Source organism: Pituophis catenifer, unplaced genomic scaffold (genome assembly GCF_029215685.1).
Source record: "Pituophis catenifer annectens isolate HBS135680 unplaced genomic scaffold, rPitCat1.0.hap2 SCAF_11, whole genome shotgun sequence".
NCBI lineage: Eukaryota > Metazoa > Chordata > Lepidosauria > Squamata > Colubridae > Pituophis > Pituophis catenifer.
In genome coordinates, this window is record NW_027256891.1 from 3,797,464 (window position 1) to 3,819,770 (window position 22,307).

Sequence of the window (22,307 nt, forward strand, 5' to 3'; positions counted from 1 at the left end):
TCGCTTCATAGACGTACCTAGTCCCCTTAACCAGACATCCTATGGTTTATCTTGCAGACCTCTTATTATTATTTTTTTAATTTGATTTATATGCCGCCCTTCTCCGGAGACTCAGGGCGGCTTACAGCGCGTTAAGCAATAGCCTTCATCCTTTTGTATATTTATACAAAGTCAGCTTCTTGCCCCCACAAACTGGGTCCTCATTTCACCTACCTTAGAAAGAATGGAAGGCTGAGTCAACCTTGAGCCTGGTGAGATTCGAACTTACAGTAATTGCAGACAGCTGGTGTTAATCACAATGCTATCAGTCTGCTGAGCCACCAGACTGTCTTTGTTGCTCTTCTCTGTACTCTTTCTAGGGCCTCAGTCTTTTCTGTATCGTGGTGACCAGAAGTCACCACGATACAGAAAAGTGTGGCCTCACTAGGGCAGTAAAACGTGGTACTATCACTTCTCATGATCTAGTACCCAATAGATCTTTCAGTTCTTTAAGGCAGATAATTTTCAAGTTTTTAATAGTCTCTGAACCAAAGAGCGAGCTGCTTACTTCCCAAAACTGAGGCATTTGCAGGTGGCTGTTGTTTTCCCAACCATCTCCTGAATCTCAATTAGGCTATTGCAGGTGGAGCTCAGTGCTTCCTTTCTCATCGCATTTGTTTTTCTCTCGGCTGCTTCTTTGCATCCAGTTCATTTTTTTTCTACGTGAACCATGCCTGCTACTGCATTATTTTCTTTATTTGGAAATAAAGAAGAGGTGGGCTGATAGGATTAATCACCAACTCCTGTCATTCAGCCATTCGTGGTGCTTTCCATCATTTTTCACAGCAGCCTTCCTGGGTGACTGGTTCAAATTTGAGTCATCTGCATAGCCGTGTATTGAGCAATGCACAGATGTATGGTCTGACTGGGTGTGTTTCATGATGCTCTGTGATTATTCAGGTAAAGCAGAGGTCTTCAAACTTGGCAGCTTTAAGACTTGTGGACTTCAACTCCCAGAATTCTCCAGCCAGCTATGCTGGCTGGAGAATTCTGGGAGTTGAAGTCCACAAGTCTTAAAGCTGCCAAGTTTGAAGACCTCTGAGGTAAAGTTTGAGAATCATCATTGACGTATTTCTGCCCTTTCTTTCAAAAAGAACCTCATTATACTGGCACTCAAGTTCTTAAAGATGTTGGCCACTATTCTGTTTTAATACTCTCCTTAGTCCTTGGGGATCCTTCTTCTCAACTCCTACTTGTTGTGAGGATAGAATGTGACCAAATCCACCATGAAAGAACCTGCAGAAAACATTTTTTTTTTTGTAAATGTACAATGCTTTCTTCTTTTCCAGTTTAGAAGAAGGATAAAGCCATTTTGCTTGTTAACTGTGTATGTGCTCAGAATGAAGCCACCTTCTTTTGAGGAGAGGAGGACTTGAAAAGCAGCTTTGATTGAGCGTGGCATGTGATTTTGGCAGTACAGCAGCTGTGACACAGCAGAAAAGGTTTCTGGCTGCCATCCCCAGATGTATATTCTGGCCTTCCCTTCTTTTACCTCAAAAGATAAGCACTCTTGGAATGAATGGACCCTTAGTCCAACTAGATGTGGACGGGGGTGAATCCAGCAGGTTCTAACAGGTTCTGGAGAACCAGTAGTGGAAATGTTGAGTAGTTTGGAGAACCGGCAAATACCACCTCTGGCTGGCCCCAGAGTGGGTGGGAATGGAGATTTTGCAGTATACTTCCCCTGGTGTGGAGTGGGAATGGAGATTTTACAGTATCCTTCCCCTGGAGTGGAGTGGGAATGGAGATTTTGCAGTATCCTTCCCCTGGAGTGGAGTGGGAATGGAGATTTTGCAATATCCTTCCCCTGCCACGCCCACCAACCCACGCCCACAGAACCTGTAGGGAAAAATTTTGGATTTCACCCCTGGTGTGAATGTCTTTGTGCTGGTGTAAAAACTCATTCACAGGTAAGCTTAAAGAAGCAGGCACGTAAACAAGTCGGATCGTAGTTGAAGAAGGACCAAAAGATAAATGTGATCGGGGGGGAGGGGGGCAAAGCCCTACTAAGCAGGTATATACAAAAGTATGAAGGCTATTGCTTAATACATTGTAAGCCGCCCTGAGTTTCTGGAAAAGGGCGGCAGACGCTGCCTGTTCCATTGGTCCATTGCTGCCATCTCACCACAAGAGGAGGCTGACAAGCTGACCTAACCACCGTGAGAGGGTGGTAGGATCTATTGCCCCCCTTGGATTGTGGTTGTTTTGGTTCTGGACTTCGTCCCCTGTTGTGAGGGGACAGTGGACTTGGTCCTGTAAATATGTTTCTGAGATCCCCCATTTCTTCGTCTTCTCCCCTGGTCCTTTTATAGACCCTTAGGATATGGTCGTGCTACCCGTTTGGCTAAGATGTACTCAGCGGCGGAGCTTCTTGGTCTGCGAGACTCCCCCCTCTCGCAGGCTTGGCCCTCCACTCTATCGAGGGCCTACCTCGATGACGGGCTTTGGAACCCTGAGAGGTGGCATGCCACAAAGAGGGGGCTGTGGGGTTTTTTAAAACTGTCCTTGTCTAAACTTTTAAGGGGCTTGGGGAGGGGGGTTGGACAGGAACTAGGGTCGTGGGTTTGGGGGAATAACCCACTTAGGGGAGGGTCGGGCCAGGCCGGGATGTGCGGCGGGGGGCGGGGGGGATCCGGGGGTAATAGGGGGGGTCAAGCTTGTCCAGACTGTGTTTCTATCATTGGTACTGTGAGTGGGAGGGGTAGATATGGCGGGAGCAGGGGGCCATATCATGTTAAGGGAGCGCGCATCCGCTGTCTCCAAGCGGTAGGGCGCTCCGGCCCCCAAAGCTCTACTCGATTTCCTGGTTGCACAGATCCTCAGGGCCTGGGCCTTCGACTGATGTTGTGCAACGCCAGGTCTGTAGTAAATAAAGCCCCCCTCATTTGTGATCTTATTCAGGAGGGGGGAGAGGACCTGGCGGGTATTACGGAGACCTGGTTGGGCCCGGAGGGAGGGGTCTCTCTGGTAGAAATGTGCCCACCAGGCTTCCACGCATTCCATCAGCCGAGGCCTCAGGGGAGGGGCGAGGGAGTAGCGGTTATTATTAGAGAAGGTCTTAGGCCGAGGGAGACCACTGTTCCTCAGACGGCCGGTTGTGAGTCCCTCCTTGTGAAGTGGGGTCATGGGGTGCAGATGGGCTTGTGGATCACGTACCTGGCTCCCTGCCACGTGGCTGCAGCCCTGCCCGAGCTACTCAATGTTATCGCTGCGGTGGCGGTCGATACCCCCAGAGTTATGGTCATGGGGGATTTCAACCTGCCGTCCGCGGGTGAGGCATCTGAGGTGGCTCGGGAGTTCATGGCTTCCATGACGGCCATGGACCTGACCCAGTTAATTCATGGCCCTACGCACAGGGGGGGAAACACACTGGACCTGGTTTTTGTCTCTGGACAGTGGTTGAGTGATCTTGAGATAGGGGACATAGTCACTGAGCCCTTGTCATGGTCGGATCACTCTCTCCTTCGCCTTGACCTTCGAACCGCAGTACCCCGCCGCAGGGAGGCGGAACCGGTAAGATGGTACCGCCCCAGGCACCTGATGGAACCCGATAGGTTCCAGATGGAGCTTGGGCCAATCTCCGAGGATCTTGCACACGCCTCGGCTGGAGACCTAGTGGCCGCCTGGGATAGAGCGGCCGCTGGAGCTCTGGATCGAGTCGTGCCTTTGCAGCCTCTGACCTGGCGCCGTTCTCACCTGGCTCCTTGGTTTACTGAGGAGCTGAGGGAGATGAAGCGCCGGAAAAGACGCCTAGAGAGTAGTTGGAGGGCTAGTCTTTCTGAATCAGACCGGACACTGGTAAGATCTCATATTAAGACTTACCTAGTGGCGATAAAAGCAGCAAAATGTACCCATTTTGCTGCTCTTATTGCGTCATCAGATAATCGCCCGGCCGCCCTGTTTAGGGTGACCCGCTCCCTGCTCCACCAGGAAGCGCGGGAGGACCCCTTGGAGGGAAGAGCCGAGGATTTTGTTCAATATCTGCATGACAAAATCACTCAGATTCGGGAAGGTCTGGACTCCGACTGGGTAGGTCCAGCAAGGGTGACGGAGGCAGGTCTTGAGAATGTTATCTGGGACGAGTTTGATCCTGTGACCCCAGATGACGTGGACAGGATTCTGGGTAGACTGAACGCAACCACATGTTTGTTGGACCCGTGTCCCTCCTGGTTAGTACTGGCTTCCCGGGAGGTGACGCGAGGCTGGCTCCAGGGGATTATCAATGCTTCATTGGATGAGGGTACCTTCCCTGCCGCCTTGAAGGAGGCGGTGGTGAGGCCTCTCCTCAAGAAGCCTTCCCTGGACCCGGCAGTATTGGCTAATTATCATCCAGTCTCCAACCTTCGCTTCGTTGCGAAGGTTGTTGAGAGTGTGGTTGCGCGACAGCTTCCCCAGTACCTGGATGAAACGTCGTATCTAGATCCGTTCCAGTCGGGTTTCAGGCCTGGGTACGGAAACGGCATTGGTCGCGTTGGTTGATGATCTCTGGAGGGCTCGGGACAGGGGTTGCTCCTCTGTCCTGGTCCTGTTAGATCTCTCAGCGGCTTTTGATACCATCGACCATGGTATCATGCTGCACCGGTTGGAAGAGTTGGGGGTGGGAAGCACCGTATTACGGTGGTTCTCCTCCTTTCTCTCCGACCGGTCGCAGTCTGTGTTGACAGGGGGGCAGAGGTCGACCCCGAGGCCCCTCATATGTGGGGTGCCGCAGGGATCGGTCCTCTCGCCCCTTTTGTTCAACATTTATGTAAAGCCTCTGGGCGAGATCATCGGTGGTTTCGGGGTGAAGTACCATCAGTACGCTGACGACACCCAGCTGTACATCTCCACCCCGGACCACCCCAACGATGCCCTTGAAGTGATGTCCCGGTGCCTGGAGGCCGTACGGATCTGGATGGGGAGGAACAGGCTCAGGCTCAACCCATCCAAGACAGAGTGGCTGTGGTTTCCGACGCCCCGATATAGTCAGCTGGTGCCATCGCTGACTATTGGGGGTGAATCATTGGCCCCCACGGAAAGGGCTCGCAACTTGGGCGTCCTCCTGGATTCACGGCTGTCTTTAGAAGATCACTTGACGGCCGTGACCGGGAGGATTTTTCATCAGGTTCGCCTGATCCGCCAGTTGCGTCCCTTTCTAGATCGGGACTCCCTACACACAGTCACTCATGCCCTCGTCACCTCTCGTCTGGACTATTGTAACGCTCTCTACATGGGGCTCCCCTTGAGGTGCACTCGGAGGCTCCAACTGGCGCAGAGTGCGGCCGCGCGGGTGGTTATGGGAGCAACATGGAGCTCCCATGTAACACCTCTCCTGCGCGAGCTGCACTGGCTCCCGGTGGTCTTCCGAGTGCGCTTCAAGGTTTTGGTTACTACCTTTAAAGTGCTCCATGGCTTAGGACCTGGTTATCTACGGCAGTGGTCCCCAACCCCCGGTCCGCGGACCGGTGCCGGGCCGTGGAGTACCTGGCACCGGGCCGCGCAGCGGCCGGGGGACATGAACGCTGCAGCGCAAAGGCTCCTGGGCCGTGCGCAATGGGCCGTGCGCAAAAGCTCCTGGGCCGTGCCCCGACCCCTGCGCGCGCTCAGCGGGCCGCAGCGATAAAAAGGTTGGGGACCACTGATCTACGGGACCGCCTGCTACCACCAATAGCCTCCCACCGGCCAGTACGCTCCCATAGAGAGGGGCTCCTCCGGGTGCCGTCGGCCAAACAATGTCGGCTGGCGGCCCCCAGGGGGAGAGCCTTCTCTGTGGGGGCACCTACGATCTGGAACGAGCTCCCCCCGGAGATACGGAGGATCCCGGATCTTCGCACCTTCCGTCGCGCGCTTAAAACGTTTTTATTTCATCCAGCTGGCCTGGCCTAAATCATCTCCTCTTTTAATTTTTTTTTTTTTTTTAATTTGATTTATATGCCGCCCTTCTCCGAAGACTCAGGGCGGCTTACAATGTGCTCAGCAATATATTTTAAACATAAATTTTTAATCTGTTTAATTATGGGGTATTTTAAAATTCAGCCTAAATTATTTAATTTGTTTTAATTTATTTTAGATTTTGTATTTCCTGTGTTTTATCTTCTGGCTGTTCACCGCCCTGAGTCCTTCGGGAGAAGGGCGGTATAGAAATTTAATAAAATAAATAAAATAAATAATATAAATCGAACCAATAAATAAATCTATAATTACTGCTATTCTTATTTATTAATATTATATACCAAGTATGGTAGCTAATTAAATCAACAGATGTAATCTTTTAAAATCATCCAATTCAGATGGAAAAGAGAGAAGGTCTTAACTTCATTCATGAAAGTCGAAGAAGTGGAAGAGTAGAGTAGAACTTCCAAGGAAGGTTTTAATAAATCTACAGCGGATCAGTAACCAGCTCCAGATCCACAGCTTGAATTCTCCACAAAGCTCTCATCCTTTCCATGAATGAACTTGTTGAAAAAGAATCTTGCTTTAGTCTGGCAAGTTTCTGTCCGTAGGCCAACAATAACAAAGTAATTAGTAACTCCACATGTCGTTCTTGATTCTTTGGGTCTTTCAGTTATAAGGGTAATAAATCAAGTGGATAAGTGAGTATCGGTGCAGTACTATTAATAATACAATGATTTATGGCCCATAAAGTAAAAATTAATTTCAGACAGATGGTCAGCATATGCATAATTGCAAGCATATTTCTTTGTGGAATCCTTGATATGTCATTTGAAGATGTCCTTCCTTTCTCTTTCAGTGACTCTGACAAACTCTGTAGAAAAAGGTACGTGGATATTTATTATATCTGATCTTTATACTTCATTCTGCTCTAGATTGCTTTGCAGCCACCTACAATGATAATCCAGTATGATTATCCCACCATAGACAGAGATAGAAAGGACTCATTGACGGGAGTTTTCCACCAGAAGTGTGGTTGAGGCTCATGGAAATGCAAAGTGTCCCCAGGCCACCTGCTTAACAGAAGGCCTTGGAAGTCGTGGGTGGGTGTAAGAGAATCTAAGTTGCACTCAACTAATTAAGGGGACATGCAAGGGAGAATCTGGGCCTTGGGGATCCAATTTCGAATTGCTTGCTTAGTTTGAATGATTGATTGATGGATTATTTATTTATTTTTTGTTTTGTTTTGCTTTGTTTAATGTATTGGCTACCCATCTTACTACAGGGTAGCTCTGGGCGTCTTACCATAAACTTCAGCTCCCCATTTAGGTTAGATTCTTAGCAGTTCTGGGCTTGGGAAGGGGTTAGATTCCTTTCCTCCATAGTCCCTTTCTTGATGAAATCCATGTCTTCCCCTTCCCTCTACCCCAGTAGCTTGTGTTTGAAAGGGGTCTCAAACTATATCATTTCCTTTTTGTATTCCTGAGGATACAAAAATGCATGTTGACTGCTGAAGAAGTCAACACTCATAATATAGGGAGAAATGTATCTTGCTTTCTCGTGGGATGACCGTTTTTTTTTCCTGAAGCGTCTCACTTCCTATCATAAGCATTTTTTCTTCTTCTGTTCAATCGTGTCTGAATCTTGGAGATTGCCTGCACAAGTCTCTGCTGTTTTCTTGGCAAGGTTTTCTCGGAAATGGTTTTCCTTAGCCTCCTGTGTTGGGCTGAGAGAAAGTGACTAGCTCAGCTGGTTTGGGGCCTTGGGTAGGATTAGAACTCATGGTCTCCCCTTGTCCAGCCTGAGGCCTTAACTAGAGATCCTTCGAAACACAAGACCGGGGGGGGGGGGTATAAATTTAAATAAATAAATCAGACTCCGTGTTGTTTCCCCCCAGTCTTAAGCATAGAGGCACTTTGAGAGAGGTTTATGTTGTCTACTGTGAAAGTCAAGGATACTATTAAAGGATTAGCAGCAAAAGGAGCATTTCTGCTTCCTTGGTTAATACTTTTCTTTTTCTTCTTTAGCGGCCTACCTCACTGTATTCCATATCATCTTCGTATTCTTCATATGGACATATTGGAAGTCTATATTTACTCCTCCACTGCAACCGGACAAAAAGGTAAAACTCTGGAATTTTATAAAGAAACTAACCAGTCTTCCTAACCTGGATGCCTTCCGGATGCGTGGCCTTCAACTCCTAGAATTAAAGTTGGTTCATATGTCTGGAGAGAATATAGTCTGGAGAAGGCTGAAATAAAGAAAGGTAATACAGAAGTGGCGTGCTCACCTTTAAGAATAAATAGGCCATCTCATCATAACTTTAGGTCTGCCTTCATGGTCAGAAAGCAAGTGGATCAGTTTAGGGACAGCTACAATTACAGTGGTATCTCGGTACTCATCATTAATTGGTTCTGGGGGGTGCGATGAGTTCCAAAAACGATGAGTACCAAACAGATTTTTCCCATAAGGAATAATGTAGTGAGTCAGAAGACAGCCGACACTGACAAGTTCTAGCTTATGTGTTGAGTACCAAACAAACGATGAGTACCGGAACAAAATTCTCATGTCAAAATGTGTTGAGTACCAAATTTGATGAGTTTCAAAGCAGTTGAGTACCAAAGTACCATTGGGTAAAGCATGGGGTGCTAGAGTCTGAGATAAATCAAATATCTCTACTTTACAATAAAAAGAATACAGTAAAAAAGATAAATAGTTTAATACAGCAATTTGTTATTGAGGAAGGGAAAAAAATAATAGGACTATAAAAAAATATAATTAAAAATTCTGTGCAACTGTATTACTTAGTGCAGATATTTGGCCATCTGATACATGAGTGTGGGGTTATCATCCCTTAAAAAAGTATAAACATGAACATTCTTGTATTTGGAAATTCTTGGGGCGATCAGAGCAGGTCTTGGGGCAACATAGAAAAGGCACCATATGAGGACACGAGCAAGAGTTTCTACTCCCTGGATCCACAAGGGCAAAGTCTCTGTGAATAAGAAGTCCGTGAAATCTCCCCCACCAGTAGAGCTGATGGGAGGGCAGAAATAATCGGAATGGCTTGGTCAGGTTTTGCTATAATTTAATTGTGAAATCAGCCATCTTGGTAACCAAGGGGAAAAGGCTGTCATTGGCCTTCAGGAGATTCTAGCGGAGAGAAATGGGCAGAGACATTGAATGTGATCCTACTCACTCTTCTGAACTGACATTAAATCTGCATTTATTATGTTGCCTGGTGTTGTCTGTCAATGATGGAAGGTGGCTTCTTTTTTGGACACACGAAGCACATCTGTGCCTCTGGGCAGCTCCGTTCCTAATGTCAGGCCTGCCACCACTTAAACCTCTAAGTAGTAACAATCCTTGGTTCCATTTGTTGAGAAAAGGTATAGTTTTATTAGAAGTCAAGTCAGTGGTGAAACGTAAAATTTGTTACTACCGGTTCTGTGGGTGTGGCTTGGTGTGTGTGGGGGGTAATGTGACTGGGTGGGCGTGGCCAACTTTTTTTTAAAAAACTTTTTTAAAGCATTTTTTTACAACCTATTCCGGCTAATAGGTTGTAAAAAAATGCTTTTAAAAGGTTAAAAAAAAGTCCCTGACGATCACAGCTGTGGCACACGATCGTCAGAGCCTTTTTTTAACTTTTTAAAAGCAGGAAGTAACAATATCCGGGCGAGTGGGCGGAGCCTCGCGCCACCTGCACTACCGGTTCTCCGAACCGCCTGCCACCATCGCTACCGGATTGCCTGATCCGGTCCGAACCGGGAGCATTTCACCTCTGAAGTGTCAAGTGTATAGCAGTAGTTCACAGCCAGAACTTGAGAATCGCAGGCCAAAATTCCTCAGTTCAACTTTTCTGTCCCTTAACTGCCTCCCACTGCTGATTCCCCCCATGACCAATCAGGTTCAAGCAAGATGTTTTCAGAATGGTCACTTCAAAGGCAGCTTCCGCCTTCTCCCGGAAGGCTCAGGAATTCTGGGGGTTGAAGTCCACAGGTCATATAGGGGGCCATAGTTCCCTACCTCTGTTCTACAACCGTGTGTGTTTCACTCTTTTCCTTCTACTTCCAGTTCCACATGTCATATGCTGACAAGGAGCGCTATGAGGATGAAGAAAGCCCCGAGGGTCAAAGGCAGATCCTCGCAGAGATGGCACGGAAGTTGCCAGTTTGCACAAGGACAGGGAATGGCGGTGAGTTTCTAAGATGGCTTGGGCAAAGCCCCCCTATGCAGCAACCCATACTGACACCCCACTTTTGGAGAGCGTTTGGGGTGACAAAGAGCATCATCAAAATCAGCGATGACCAAATGTTTGGCTTTTGTATTAAAGGCGAAGGACCGATAAGGCATTCATTCATTCCAGCTCTTAAAATCAAAATGCAGGCCTAGTGACACCATGACAAGCTTTTCCCTGGCTGCTTTTATCATTTTCACCCTAGCTAAAATTTACACTCTGATTTCTAGATGCCGGTTGGAATTGTAAAACTCGAGGTGGGGTGAATTCAGATCTGGGGAAATTGTCCCTTCTGCCTAGTAATTCTGGAAGCTGTAAGCCAAAATATACCTGGAGGGCGCAAGATTGAGAAAAGCATAGTTCACATAAAAAATATGGTAGGACCCCCTGAGAAGCTTTACCAAAAAAGCTGGAGGAATTGGACCCACTCCAATATAGGAAACTGACCAAGCATCCTAGAAAAAGGAAGCGTTAAATAACTTCTGTTGTCAAGAAATGACTCTGTCCATAAAGTCATCAGCTCAGCCTGAGTGAAGCATGTGTGTCTGTGTCATAATTTCTCCTGCAGCATTCAGCCACCTAAAAAATATAGCTTCCCTGGTTTTATATAAGGCACCACCTATCTTCAAAGTAGCCCTCAAATCGTGCCTTGGTCTCACGTTTCTCAAAGTTGGCGACTTTAACATGTATGGACTTCAACTCCCAGAATTCCCAATGCTGGCTAGGAATTCTGGGAGTCGAAGTTCACACATCTTAAAATTACCAAGTTTGAGAAACATGCCTTGGTCCTTCTAGTAACAAGTTTGTAACACAGAATTTGCACTCGTGCTAATGATTAACTAGGGGCGTTTTTGTCGTGTTCTTTCCAGCCATTCGATTCTGTGACAGATGTCAGCTCATCAAACCTGACCGTTGTCACCATTGCTCGGTTTGCGCTGTGTAAGTTTACTCTTTTCATCCATCAGCAATGCGGCTTGAAGGTTAGCTCAACAATTACGCAGGAATGTTGTTGAGTGCACACATAAAAAGAAATAATTTTGCTTGCTTTACCCATGGTGGCGCAGTGGTTAGAGTGCAGTACTGCAGGCTACTTTGGCTGACTGCCGGCTGACTGCAATTCGGCAGTTCAAATCTCACCAGGCTCAAGGTTGACTCAGCCTTCCGTCCTTCTGAGGTCATTAAACTGAGGACCCAGATTGTTGGGGGCAAAAGGCTGACTCTGTAAACCGCTTAGAGAAGGCTGGAAAGCACTGTGAAGCAGTATATAAGTCTAAGTGCTCTTACTCTTGATTGTACAACTTGACATATACCAGTTTCCACCCCACCCCCAGGGACCCAATCCTGTCCTCTGTGTATCTGTCTGTCCCTCCCTCCCTCTCTCATCTTTCGCTCTCTCATCCATCCATCCATCCATCCATTTCTATCATATCTCTCTCTCTCCCCACCTACTTACCTATGTGCACACACACGCTGAAGATTTTAATGAGAATAGTGAAAGCAAATATAAACTGAACTCAGAGAGAGGGAAGTACTGTGTTTCCCCGAAAATAAGACCCTTTCTTAAATTTTTTTTGAACCCTGAAATAAGCACTTGGCCTTATTTCCATGCGCTCAAAAGCCCAATTGGGGTTATTATCAGGGGATGTCTTATTTTGGGGGAAATCAGGGTATTAAAAAAAAAATAAGTACAAAAAAGAAAGATAAAAGAGATAAAAAGAAATGCATGAAAAATTGATTTTGGCTGTAAGAAATAATTAATGCTATGTATTGCTAAGTTAACTTTTTAAATTTTCATATAATTCAAGGAAGAGGACTTAAAAAGAAAGAATAGAGAGAGAGAGAAGGGAAGGGAAGGGAAGAACATTCCGATGTTCTGGGTGAACATTCCAATGTTATTTTTACCTTGCAGGCTTTTCAGGGTTAAAAGGTGCAGTTGGACAGTCTGTTTATAATGAAATGCATTGGGCCAATGAAACAGTAGCTTTTCTCCAGCCGTTGGAGATTTGGATCTGACTTTGGCACTGACTGGAAAGCAGAGCTTGTTTGCAAGAGGGCAGGCAAAACACGATCACTGGCTGGGTTATGCCTGGACTTGCTAGCTGATGTTAGCCCGGGTGCAAAGTTATGACATGCCATCTTGCAAGGGTTGCCAAATTACAGGCTTGGTTTCATTTCCCTGAAATAGGAAGCAGTTTGTTCTTTCCCAGGAGCAAAACGCCGGTTGCTGTGGCAGATGAGGAATGTGTACAAAGAAGGCCTTAGGCCGCAAGTATCCCGGGAGCTCCCGTATACCATAGGTGATCTCCGCTGCCAGATTCACCAGTTTGATCCTCCTAATCTGTCAGAAATGGTGTAGGGGCTCCTGCTTGGCGGGGGGGGGTTGGACTAGATGACCTCCAAGGTCCCTTCCAACTCTGTTAATCTGTAATGTCTGCTGCCAGCCTTGCCAGGTAGAGCAGACAGGAAATACGGACAGAAAAGCTAATTCTACTTTATTGTGCAGCTGCATTAACAGAATCTTGCAAGCCTGAAAGTACAATTCTCCTGCTGTTATTTTTATACGGGGAGTCCTCCACTTAACAACAGTTCATTTAGTGACCATTTGACGTTACAACGGTGCTGATGACTTATAACCATTTTCACACTTAATGACCGTTGTAGCCTCCCTATGGTCACGTGCTTTACATTCAGATGTTTGATGACTGACTCATATTTATGACGGTTGCAGTATCTCGGGGTGATGGGATCCCCTTTTGCAACCTTCTGACAAGCAAAGTCAGTGGGGAAGCCAGATTCACTTAACAATCATATTACTAATTTAACTGCAGCGATTCACTTCACAAATGTGGCAAGAAAGGTCGTAAAATGGGGCAAAACTCACTTAGCAAATTTCTCACTTAACAACATAAATTTTGGGCTCAATTGTGGTCCTAAATTGAACTACCTGTAGTCTGTTAAGATAAGGAGGGTCCTTCCTGAGCCTGTTCTCCCATCCATTATGTCGCTGTGGGCTCTGCTCCCTTTTATCTGTGGGTTCTCCAAGCAGCGTCTCTCCACCCGATCTCCCACCATCATTCATGTCTCTAGCTTAGAGTCTGCTCCTGCCTCTCATTTCCAGAAGACCTTCTGGGTCTTAGTCAAAATGTTGAGTGAGAAAAGGTTGGAAACTGACCCCCTTTGAGGACAAAGAAGACTCTTAGGAGATTATCCTGCTGGGTTTGCCAGTCAGAAGGCAGATTCCCCCATCTCACCCTAACCCAATCATTAGCTGTGAATTGTGGTAGGATTGTTGTGCTGAGGAACACAGGAGACATGGTAGAGTTCGAAGGACTGCAGGCAGGGTTGACTCTCTTTGAAAAATTAGCCTAATGACAGGCTTTTGCTTAGGAAAAGGTGGTGTTCCCTGATGAAACTGATCCCCTGGTAACACCCAAAGGGCCATTTTCCCTTTTCCCTTCCCTGTTCATCCTGCCTCATCATCCTTTGTGATTTTATAAACAAGGGCGTCTGCTTTTGCAGGCACATAATTTCAGTTATGATCACTGCATTGTTTTTGTCCAGCGCCTTCTTTTTAGTTGTGTTCCTTCTGGCAGAGATAGAAGTATATACTTGTTGGTGAGAATAAAATCTCCAGGCTGACTTTGAGCTGAAGGTGGCAACTCTCAGTTTAAAAAGAAGATGGGTGAGCTTGGCATTGCATAGAATTTTTGTGGTTGTTTGTTTTTATCTGTAGGTTATTGAGAGGGTATCAGTGATTATCCCTTCACTAGACTAGACTAGACTAGACTAGTGTGAAATTTCCGAAAGATGCCCTAATTAATTCATGAGCCATGAGCCAAACTTCAAAAGAAATACAGTCACTTATTAGGAGCCCCATTTCGGCAATATTCAGATGCAATTAGAACAAATCCTACATACATTTACGTTCCCCTATGACCCTGTCTCTCCCCTCCTCCCTGGCCATGTCATAAATCACATTCTCCAATTAACCACTTTGGCTGGCTGTGAAACCCAAAACTCTCCTACTGATTGCGGTAGAAAAGCATCTGTGGAATGTAATTTTAGTTAGGGAAATCAGTCAGCTCCATCAGTTCTCTCTCCCTCCTGCCCATGGCAATTTGAAAGCTTTGCAAGTTGACAACTAAGACTAGACTAGACTAGAATAGGAATAGGAATAGGAATAGGAATAGGAATAGGAATAGGAATAGGAATAGGAATAGGAATAGGAATAGAATATTCTTTATTGGCGAAGTGTGATTGGACACACGAGGAATTTGTCTCCAGTGCATAAGATCTTAATGTACATACCAACAACAAAGTGATAGGTCATGTATCATAGTTCATAGGTATAATCATTAATCATAATATACCACATGTCATAAGGGTAGATAGGAGAAGGTAGTAGAGAAGATGGGAAGGATAATATCAATACAGCCCTACTATATGGGTAAATGAAGTTTATATCTTGACTGCCAGCAATCTTTGCCTGATGCCAGAGCAATTTTCTGTATGGCTTTAAATCTAAGCAAACCACCTTATTCATTCAACTGCTGGTAGCAAACACGGAATCCCTTTTTCAAAGGATAATCGAGACATAAGATACCGCAACCGTGTCCTGTGTTGTACATGCAATAACAGAAAGCCTCACAAGGGGGCATCATGACCAAAGAGACTTCCTGGGAAATGAAATTGCAACCTGAAAATTTTAGCAATAAATGACATCACCTTTTAAAAAAAAAACAAGCAGAATCCTGGATTATGAGTAATCTAGAAGAGAACAAAGTCTGTGGGTTTTGCTTCTTTTCCCTCTTGTGTGGTTCCTGACATTTTTCTCTTTTTTTAATAGGTGCGTGTTAAAAATGGACCATCATTGCCCATGGTAAGGACTTTTGAGGACCATTTCGTTAATCCACCATATACACATTAAAGTGTTTCAGGAACAGACAGGTGTATCAATTTCTGAAATTGATCGCCTCATTCCACCAACACTGCTTAAAATTCAGAACTCCAACTTTGGTTCAGCTACTCCAATAAACATTCATGAGAAACAACGCACAACCCCAAAATTGTTATGCATAGAAGCGTGCAAAAAGATGCCATGAAATGGCATTCTTGATGCAACACCTTGCATCCTTTCCTCATTGGCTTGAGAAATGTTGACCCAAGCCATTTGTGCTTTTGAACGACCTGCCAAAAGAAAACGGAGTATCACATTGGTGGGTTTACACTATTTCCGTTTCCGCTTCTCAGAAAGAAGGACTGGATGTTATATCTCAAGTATAAAAGTGCATTATTAATGTTTGTCCATCCCAAATCTGGGAAGGAGATTCAGAATTTCATATTCTATTAACAGGAATTCTCAGTTTACCTCTCTTTGGTACAGGTTCTCCTTACCTTGCTATATTCCCCCCAATATATTTTGGGGGAATTCCACAAATGCATAATAAATGGAACCATGCAATCGTGCCAGGTGTGTTCCAACTACCTGGTTTTTATTTCTTTGACCTTACTCTCCACAAAAATGGAGGCCCAGAATGTCTCCCAATAAGTTCGAACTTGAGGGATTTTGCATAGAGCAAAGCAAGATCTACCTCTCAAATATTGTTCATAACCTGGAGCCTTGCAGAAAGTTATGACTCTAAAGCAGTGTTTGTCGACCTTGGCAACTTTAAAATGTGTGGACTGCAGCTCCCAGAATTCCCCAGCCAGCCTTACTGGCTGGGGAATTCTGGGAGTTAGAAGTCCACACATCTTAAAAGTTGCTAAGGTTGAAAAATACTGATTTAGGCATTTCAAATGCTTTCCAAGTTGGAGATAGTTACAATAAGAAAAATGTAGGTATATATGCAGATATAGTTTATTTTCTATGAATGACTAGATTAAAGATGCAGCAAGAATTACTCAATGAAGGCTAGTATGTACCATGAAATGAAATGAATATTTACAAATTACTGGAAGGAGAAAAGCAGATCTTAATGAAGAAGGGACATGAAGAAAAAAAATTGAAACACTTGTATATTAGCTGGACACTCTAGAGAGGATCGGTCAAGCCCTGGGCACTATTTATTTATTTATTTATTTATTTATTTATTTATTTATTTATTTATTTATTTATTTATTTATTCATTCATTCATTCATTCATTCATTTATTCATTCATTTATTCATTTATTCAATTTATATGCCGCCTTTCTCTGGAGACTCTGGAGCGGCTTACAACGTATTTTAAAAAAAATTATAAAAACATTTAAAAATTAAAACATTAAAACCCATTCACACCATTCATGGCTGGATCTCACAAGATCGCAAGAGTGAGATCAACGGCCCCAGGCCTGCTGGAGGAGCCAGGTCTTCACCGCTTTTCGGAAGGCCAATAGGGTGGGGTGGTCCGGACCTCAGGAGGTAACTGGTTCCAGAGAGCTGGGGCAGCCACAGAGAAGGCCCTCCCACGTGGGCCCGCCAGCCGACATTGTTTAGCTGATGAGACCCGGAGGAGACCAACTCTGTGGGATCTTACCGGTCGCTGGGAACTATGTGGTAGAACCATATCCAAGAGTTTGGAGGGCAGTTTAAGCCTTGATCTGAAGTCAGTGTCTGTCTGCTTCTGGGAGAGGCTGGAAGAGGCAGGTACACCTGGGAGGGGGCTGGAGGGAGGGTGGGCATTAGGTGGGCTGGGACTGTGCCGATGGACTGAGTATGCAGGGACTCTTCTGTGAGCTGGGGGTTGGCATTTGGCTGCATCAGAGAAACGAGGGTGCTTGTTGCTGCTTTTGCTTTTCATAGCATCTTTTCTCCAAATGTATTTTGATTCCACCTTCCTTCTTATTTTTGTCTCTTTTTTCCTCCAGGGTGAACAACTGCATCGGCTTTTCTAACTACAAGTTCTTCCTACTGTTTTTAGCCTATTCTCTGTTGTACTGCACGTTTATTGCAACGACAGTCTTCAAGTATTTCATCAAATTCTGGACAGTAAGTTGGGGGACCTGGTTACTGCTTCCTTTCTGGATGTCATTGGAGTCTGAAATCTTCTGGGGTCAAAACCAGAAAGAGGGGGAACTCCCCCTTTCCAAACATTGTGCAAGGGATTACTACAATCCTAATCTTTCAGAACTGGGGAAATTCATTTCTACTTCAAGCTAGTTTCCTTTTTATTTATCATTAAAATATATAATGGATCATATTCCCCTCTCGTTCAGCTGTTTTGTCTTGTAGTCAGGATTGGTATAACAGAGTTGGAAGGGACTTTGGAGGTCTTCTAGTCCAACTCCCTGCTTAGGCAGGTGTAGGGGTCCCTATACCATTTCAGACAAATGGCTGTTCAATCTCTTCTAAAAAAAACTTCCAGTGTTAGAGCACCCACAATTTCTGGAGGCAAGTCGTTCCACTGATTGATTGTTTTCTCTGTCAAGAAATTTCTCCTCAGTTCTAGGTTGCTTCTCTTTTGATAAGTTTCCACCCGTTGTTTCTTGTCCTGCCCTCAGCTGCTTTGTGGTCAGGGCTTCAGGGTCTCTATGCTGGGGATTTCTGGGAGTTGAAGTCCACGCATCTTAAATTTCCTAAGGTTGAGAAGTAGTACGGGTAGCTTTCAGCTTAGGATCACAATTGAGCTCAACATTTCTGTTGCTAGATGAGACACTTGTTAAGTTAGGAACGTGGTTGTTAAGTGAATGTGGCTTCCCCGTTCATTTTGGTTGTCAAAAGGTTACAAAAGAGGATTACGTGACCCCGGGACGCAGCAACTGTCATAAGTACATGCCAGTTGCCAAGCATCCTAATTTTGATCATGTGACTCTGGGAATGATGCAACGGTCATAAGTGAGAAAAATAGTCCTGTCCCTTTTTTCAGTGCCATTGTAATTTTGAAGGGTCACTAAATGAACTGTTGAAAGTTGAGGACTACCTGTATTCTAAAAACGCCCCCCCCCCCCCAACCATTGCCGCAGAACTCTCTAACTCCCAGCAGCCTTAACCAAAGACCGTCAGGGAGGAAGGCAGGGGGATGTCATTCAGCCACAACTGGAGGGCAACAGATTCCCTCCTGCTGGTCCCTTATGACTGGGAGGGGCATTCCCTGGTCCTCCAAGCTCTGCCGAAGCCAGACCTGCAAAAAAAAAAAAAAGAACATTTATTTATTTATTTATTTATTTTTGAATTTGTATACCGCCCTTCTCCCTAAGGACTCAGGGCGGTGTACAGCCACGTAAAAACATAGACTACAAATATTAAAATACCATTAAAAGATATATATATATTTATTTATTTATTTATTCGATTTGTATACCGCCCTACTCCCGAAGGACTCAGGGCGGTGAACAGCCAAACAATAAAATAACATAGACATAAAAAATTTAAAAACCAGATAAAATCAAATTAAATTATTTTGGCCCAGACAGATTAAAACACCCCAATAATTTAAAAACAGATTAAAATTTACATATTTAAAAGGGAAGAGATTAGGCCAAGCCCGCCTGCTGGAATAAAAAGGTCTTCACAGCGCGGTGGAAGGTGCGCAGATCCGGGATCCTCCGTATCTCCGGGGGGAGCTCATTCCAGACGGTAGGTGCCCCCACAGAGAAGGCTCTCCCCCTAGGGGTCGCCAGCCGACATTGTTTGGCTGACGGCACCCGGAGGAGTCCCTCTCTATGAGAGCGAACTGGCCGGTGGGAGGCTATTGGTGGTAGTAGGCGGTCCCGTAGATAACCAGGTCCTAAGCCATGGAGCGCTTTAAAGGTGGTAACCAAAACCTTGAAGCGCACCCGGAAGACCACCGGGAGCCAGTGCAGCTCGCGCAGGAGAGGTGTCACATGGGAGCGCCACGTCGCTCCCATTACCACCCGCGCGGCCGCACTCTGCGCCAGTTGGAGCCTCCGGGTGCTCCTCAAGGGGAGCCCCATGTAGAGAGCATTGCAATAGTCCAGGCGGGAGGTGACGAGGGCATGAGTGACCGTGCGTAACGAGTCCCGATCCAGAAAGGGACGCAACTGGCGAATCAGGCGAACCTGATGAAAAATCCTCCCGGTCACGGCCGTCAAGTGCTCTTCTAAAGACAGCCGTGAATCCAGGAGGACGCCCAAGTTGCGAGCCCTCTCCGTGGGGGCCAATGATTTATAAATAAATAAATTTATAAATAAATAAATAAATAATAAATAAAAGATATATATAGATTTGGCCCCATAATTAAAAACAGTAAAAAACCAATTAAAACATTTAAAAAGTATTAGGCCAGCCCGGCTTGCTGGAAAAAGAAAGTTTTAAGGGCACGGCGGAAGGCACCAAGATCTTGGATTCTCCTTATCTCTGGGGGCAGCTGATTCCAGAGGGTGGGTGCCCCCACAGAGAAGGCCCTCCCCCTGGGGGCCACCAGTCTACATTGCTTGGCTGATGGCACCCCAAGGAGGCCCTCTTTGTGGGAGCGCACAGGTCGATGGGAGGTCGGCGGTAGCAGCAGGCGGTCTCGAAGATAGCTAGGCCCTATGCCATGGAGCACTTTAAAGGTGGTAACCAACACCTTGAAGCGCACCCGGAAGACCACTGGGAGCCAGTGCAGCTCACGCAGGAGAGGTGTTATATGGGAGCGCCAGGTAGCTCCCATGACTACCCGTGCGGCCGCATTCTGGACCAGTTGGAGCCTCCGGGTGCCCTTCAAGGGGAACCCCATGTACAGAGCGTTGCAGTGGAACACGCCTGCTCTTTTGACCCTCTCCGGATCTCTCCTTTTATTTTCTCTTGCTTTTCTTTGCAGATGGAGCCAACCAGTGGCCATTCCAGGTTCCATGTCCTCTTTCTTCTTTTTGTGGCAGTCATGTTTTTGGTCAGCCTGTTGTTCCTCTTTGGCTACCACTGCTGGCTCGTCAGTCAAAACAGGTCGACTCTAGGTAAGGCGTTCCCCTTCGAGAAGAAAGCTGTGGGCAAGGCAGACTTGCACCAGCCCATTTTGGCCGACCAAACTGATTAATACGCATTCCAGAATCCAAGAATGGCTCCCGTTCCCCATTCTGGGATCCCGGAATCCTTATTCACATGTTTTTTGCTTTATATTTGTTGGTTGTTCATAGAATCATTGGGTCAGAAGGGATTTGGAGGGTCTTTTAGCCCAGCCAAGAATCCAAAGACATGAAACCCTCCAGTGATGGAGCCTCCATGAATCCAGGAGGCCAGCGGTCCCACTGATGAAGAGCTCTCACAGTCCAGAACCGAGTTTCTCAATCTCAACAACTTTTAAGATGTGGGGACTTCAACTCCCAGAATTCCCCAGTGCTGCTTAAAGTTGTTAAGGTCAAGAAGCACTGGTCAGAAACTCCTCCTTAATTCATCGGTTCTTGATCTTATTCCACTGATATTTTTGTTTATGAAAAGGCATTACCAATTTTTTATTACAGTGGGACAACTTAAGACCTTTTGGATCATCCTCATATCAACCTACAAATATTCTCCTTTATTAGTATCAATGGAACAGGCTGCATTCAGAAGTTGTGGATGCCCCATCACTGGAGGCTTTCAACAAGAGACTGGACAACCATTTGTTTGAAATGCTCAAGCAGGGGGTTGGACTAGAAGACCTTCAAAGTCCCTTCCAAATCTGGTGTTCTATGATCCTCCTTATCTTCCGCAGGAAAGCCTGTTTGACATCTTAAAACACGAGATTGTGAAAACACCGGTTCAGATTCTGTTTTGCTTGCTAGCCTTCCCTGTGCTGAAACCGCAGGATGGTTTGAGGTGTCAGGTGATTTCTAGCAGGCGCAGCCCCGAAAAATCCTCTCTTATCAGGTTCCGCTTTCCAGCGCCTGAGACAGCCTTCTATTTTGCTGCAGAGGCCTTCTCGGCTCCCGTGTTCTCCGGCGGCCCTGATAAAAACGGATTCAACCTCGGCTTCGTCAGAAACTTCCAGCAGGTGTTTGGGGAAGAGAAGAGACTCTGGTTATTCCCGGTGAAGTCCAGGTAAGTAGAAAGCAACCCACCCACCAGCCATGGAGACCGAATTTGAGTTCCTCTTCCCTCGTCTCCCTTCCCCCCAAAGGGAGGTTTGGGGCTGTGTAGGTGGGGAAAGGGGCCCCGGAGCTGTGGGGCAGCAGAAACCTGTCCGGGTGCTCTGCCAATCTTCCTTTTCATTTAAAAAGAGTCAGGGAAAAGCTGATTGCTGCAGAGCAAAGCACTTTTGTCTTTGTGAAAAGAAATCTGCTGGCCTGGCTGGTATTTTCCCCAGGATGCCCTTCTGCCAGGGGATACGAAGCCACAGCGGTTAAAGACGCTGAGCTTGTCAGCTGGAAAGCTGACAGCCCACATTCGAGACCCGAGTGCCGCACGACAGGGTGAGCTCCCGTCTTCAACTCAAGCTCCTGCCCACCTAGCAGTTGGAAAGCATGCAAATGCGAGTAGATGAATAGGTACCACTTTGTTGGAAAGGTAACAGCATTCCATGCGCCTTGCTGTATAATCATGCCGGTCACATGACCACAGAAATCTCCTCGAACAATGCTGACTAGGAGATGGAGATGAGCATCCCTCCCAGAGCCAGACACGACTGGACAGGGGAAACCTTTATCTTTATCTTTGCCCACCTGCCTAGACAAAGGGCCAAAGTAACCCTATTCAGTGTCTGCGGGTGTGAAAGAAGCGGTCCTGTGCAAACTTCCTGGTTTACCTTCTGCTAAATAGCACATTCACAGCCATTTTGTGAATGTACCTGTGAAATGCTTTCAAAATTCCACAGGGGTCCACCAGCCCGAATGGCTTCTTTTTAACGTCCTTCTCTCGGGCCTGGACCTTAGCAACTGTGCTCCCCCACTCACTCACACACACACACACACAGGTCAGTGTGGTTTATAGAGAGTTTTATTGATGTTCCCCAGCAGTTCCCTTCATCCGGCCTCAGAATTGTCCAAATAAAGCCAGCCACAAGCAGGCTAAAATTAGTCCACAAGGCAACGGCCAATAGTCCATAAAACAATATAAAGCTGCTCCAACAAGTAAGTCCACTAAACAAACTTAAAGCCACCAGGCAAAACTGAAAGTACGTCCACGAGAGTTCCCTTGGCAAGAGAAGTTCAGAGTCAAGCAGGAAGCACGAACAAACACACAGCCATAAACCCAACATGTTGTTCCCAGCAACGCCTCCCCTCTGCCTGCCGTGATAAATAGCTTTCTGGTGCAGCCCTTTAAGA

At 46.1% G+C, this 22,307-nt stretch overlaps 1 protein-coding gene across 1 annotated transcript in view; it reads left to right on the forward strand.

Moving 5' to 3' along the window:
• ZDHHC15 (zinc finger DHHC-type palmitoyltransferase 15) overlaps window positions 1–22,307 on the forward strand; it is a 44,991-nt gene that overhangs the window by 7,171 nt on the left and 15,513 nt on the right. Inside the window, exons 2-9 of the mRNA XM_070951961.1 lie at window positions 6,770–6,796; window positions 7,938–8,032; window positions 9,985–10,105; window positions 11,017–11,086; window positions 14,994–15,026; window positions 16,995–17,115; window positions 19,889–20,021; window positions 20,958–21,084. Of these exons, the coding sequence (XP_070808062.1) occupies window positions 6,770–6,796; window positions 7,938–8,032; window positions 9,985–10,105; window positions 11,017–11,086; window positions 14,994–15,026; window positions 16,995–17,115; window positions 19,889–20,021; window positions 20,958–21,084 (727 nt within the window). The remainder of the gene's footprint in view (window positions 1–6,769; window positions 6,797–7,937; window positions 8,033–9,984; window positions 10,106–11,016; window positions 11,087–14,993; window positions 15,027–16,994; window positions 17,116–19,888; window positions 20,022–20,957; window positions 21,085–22,307) is intronic.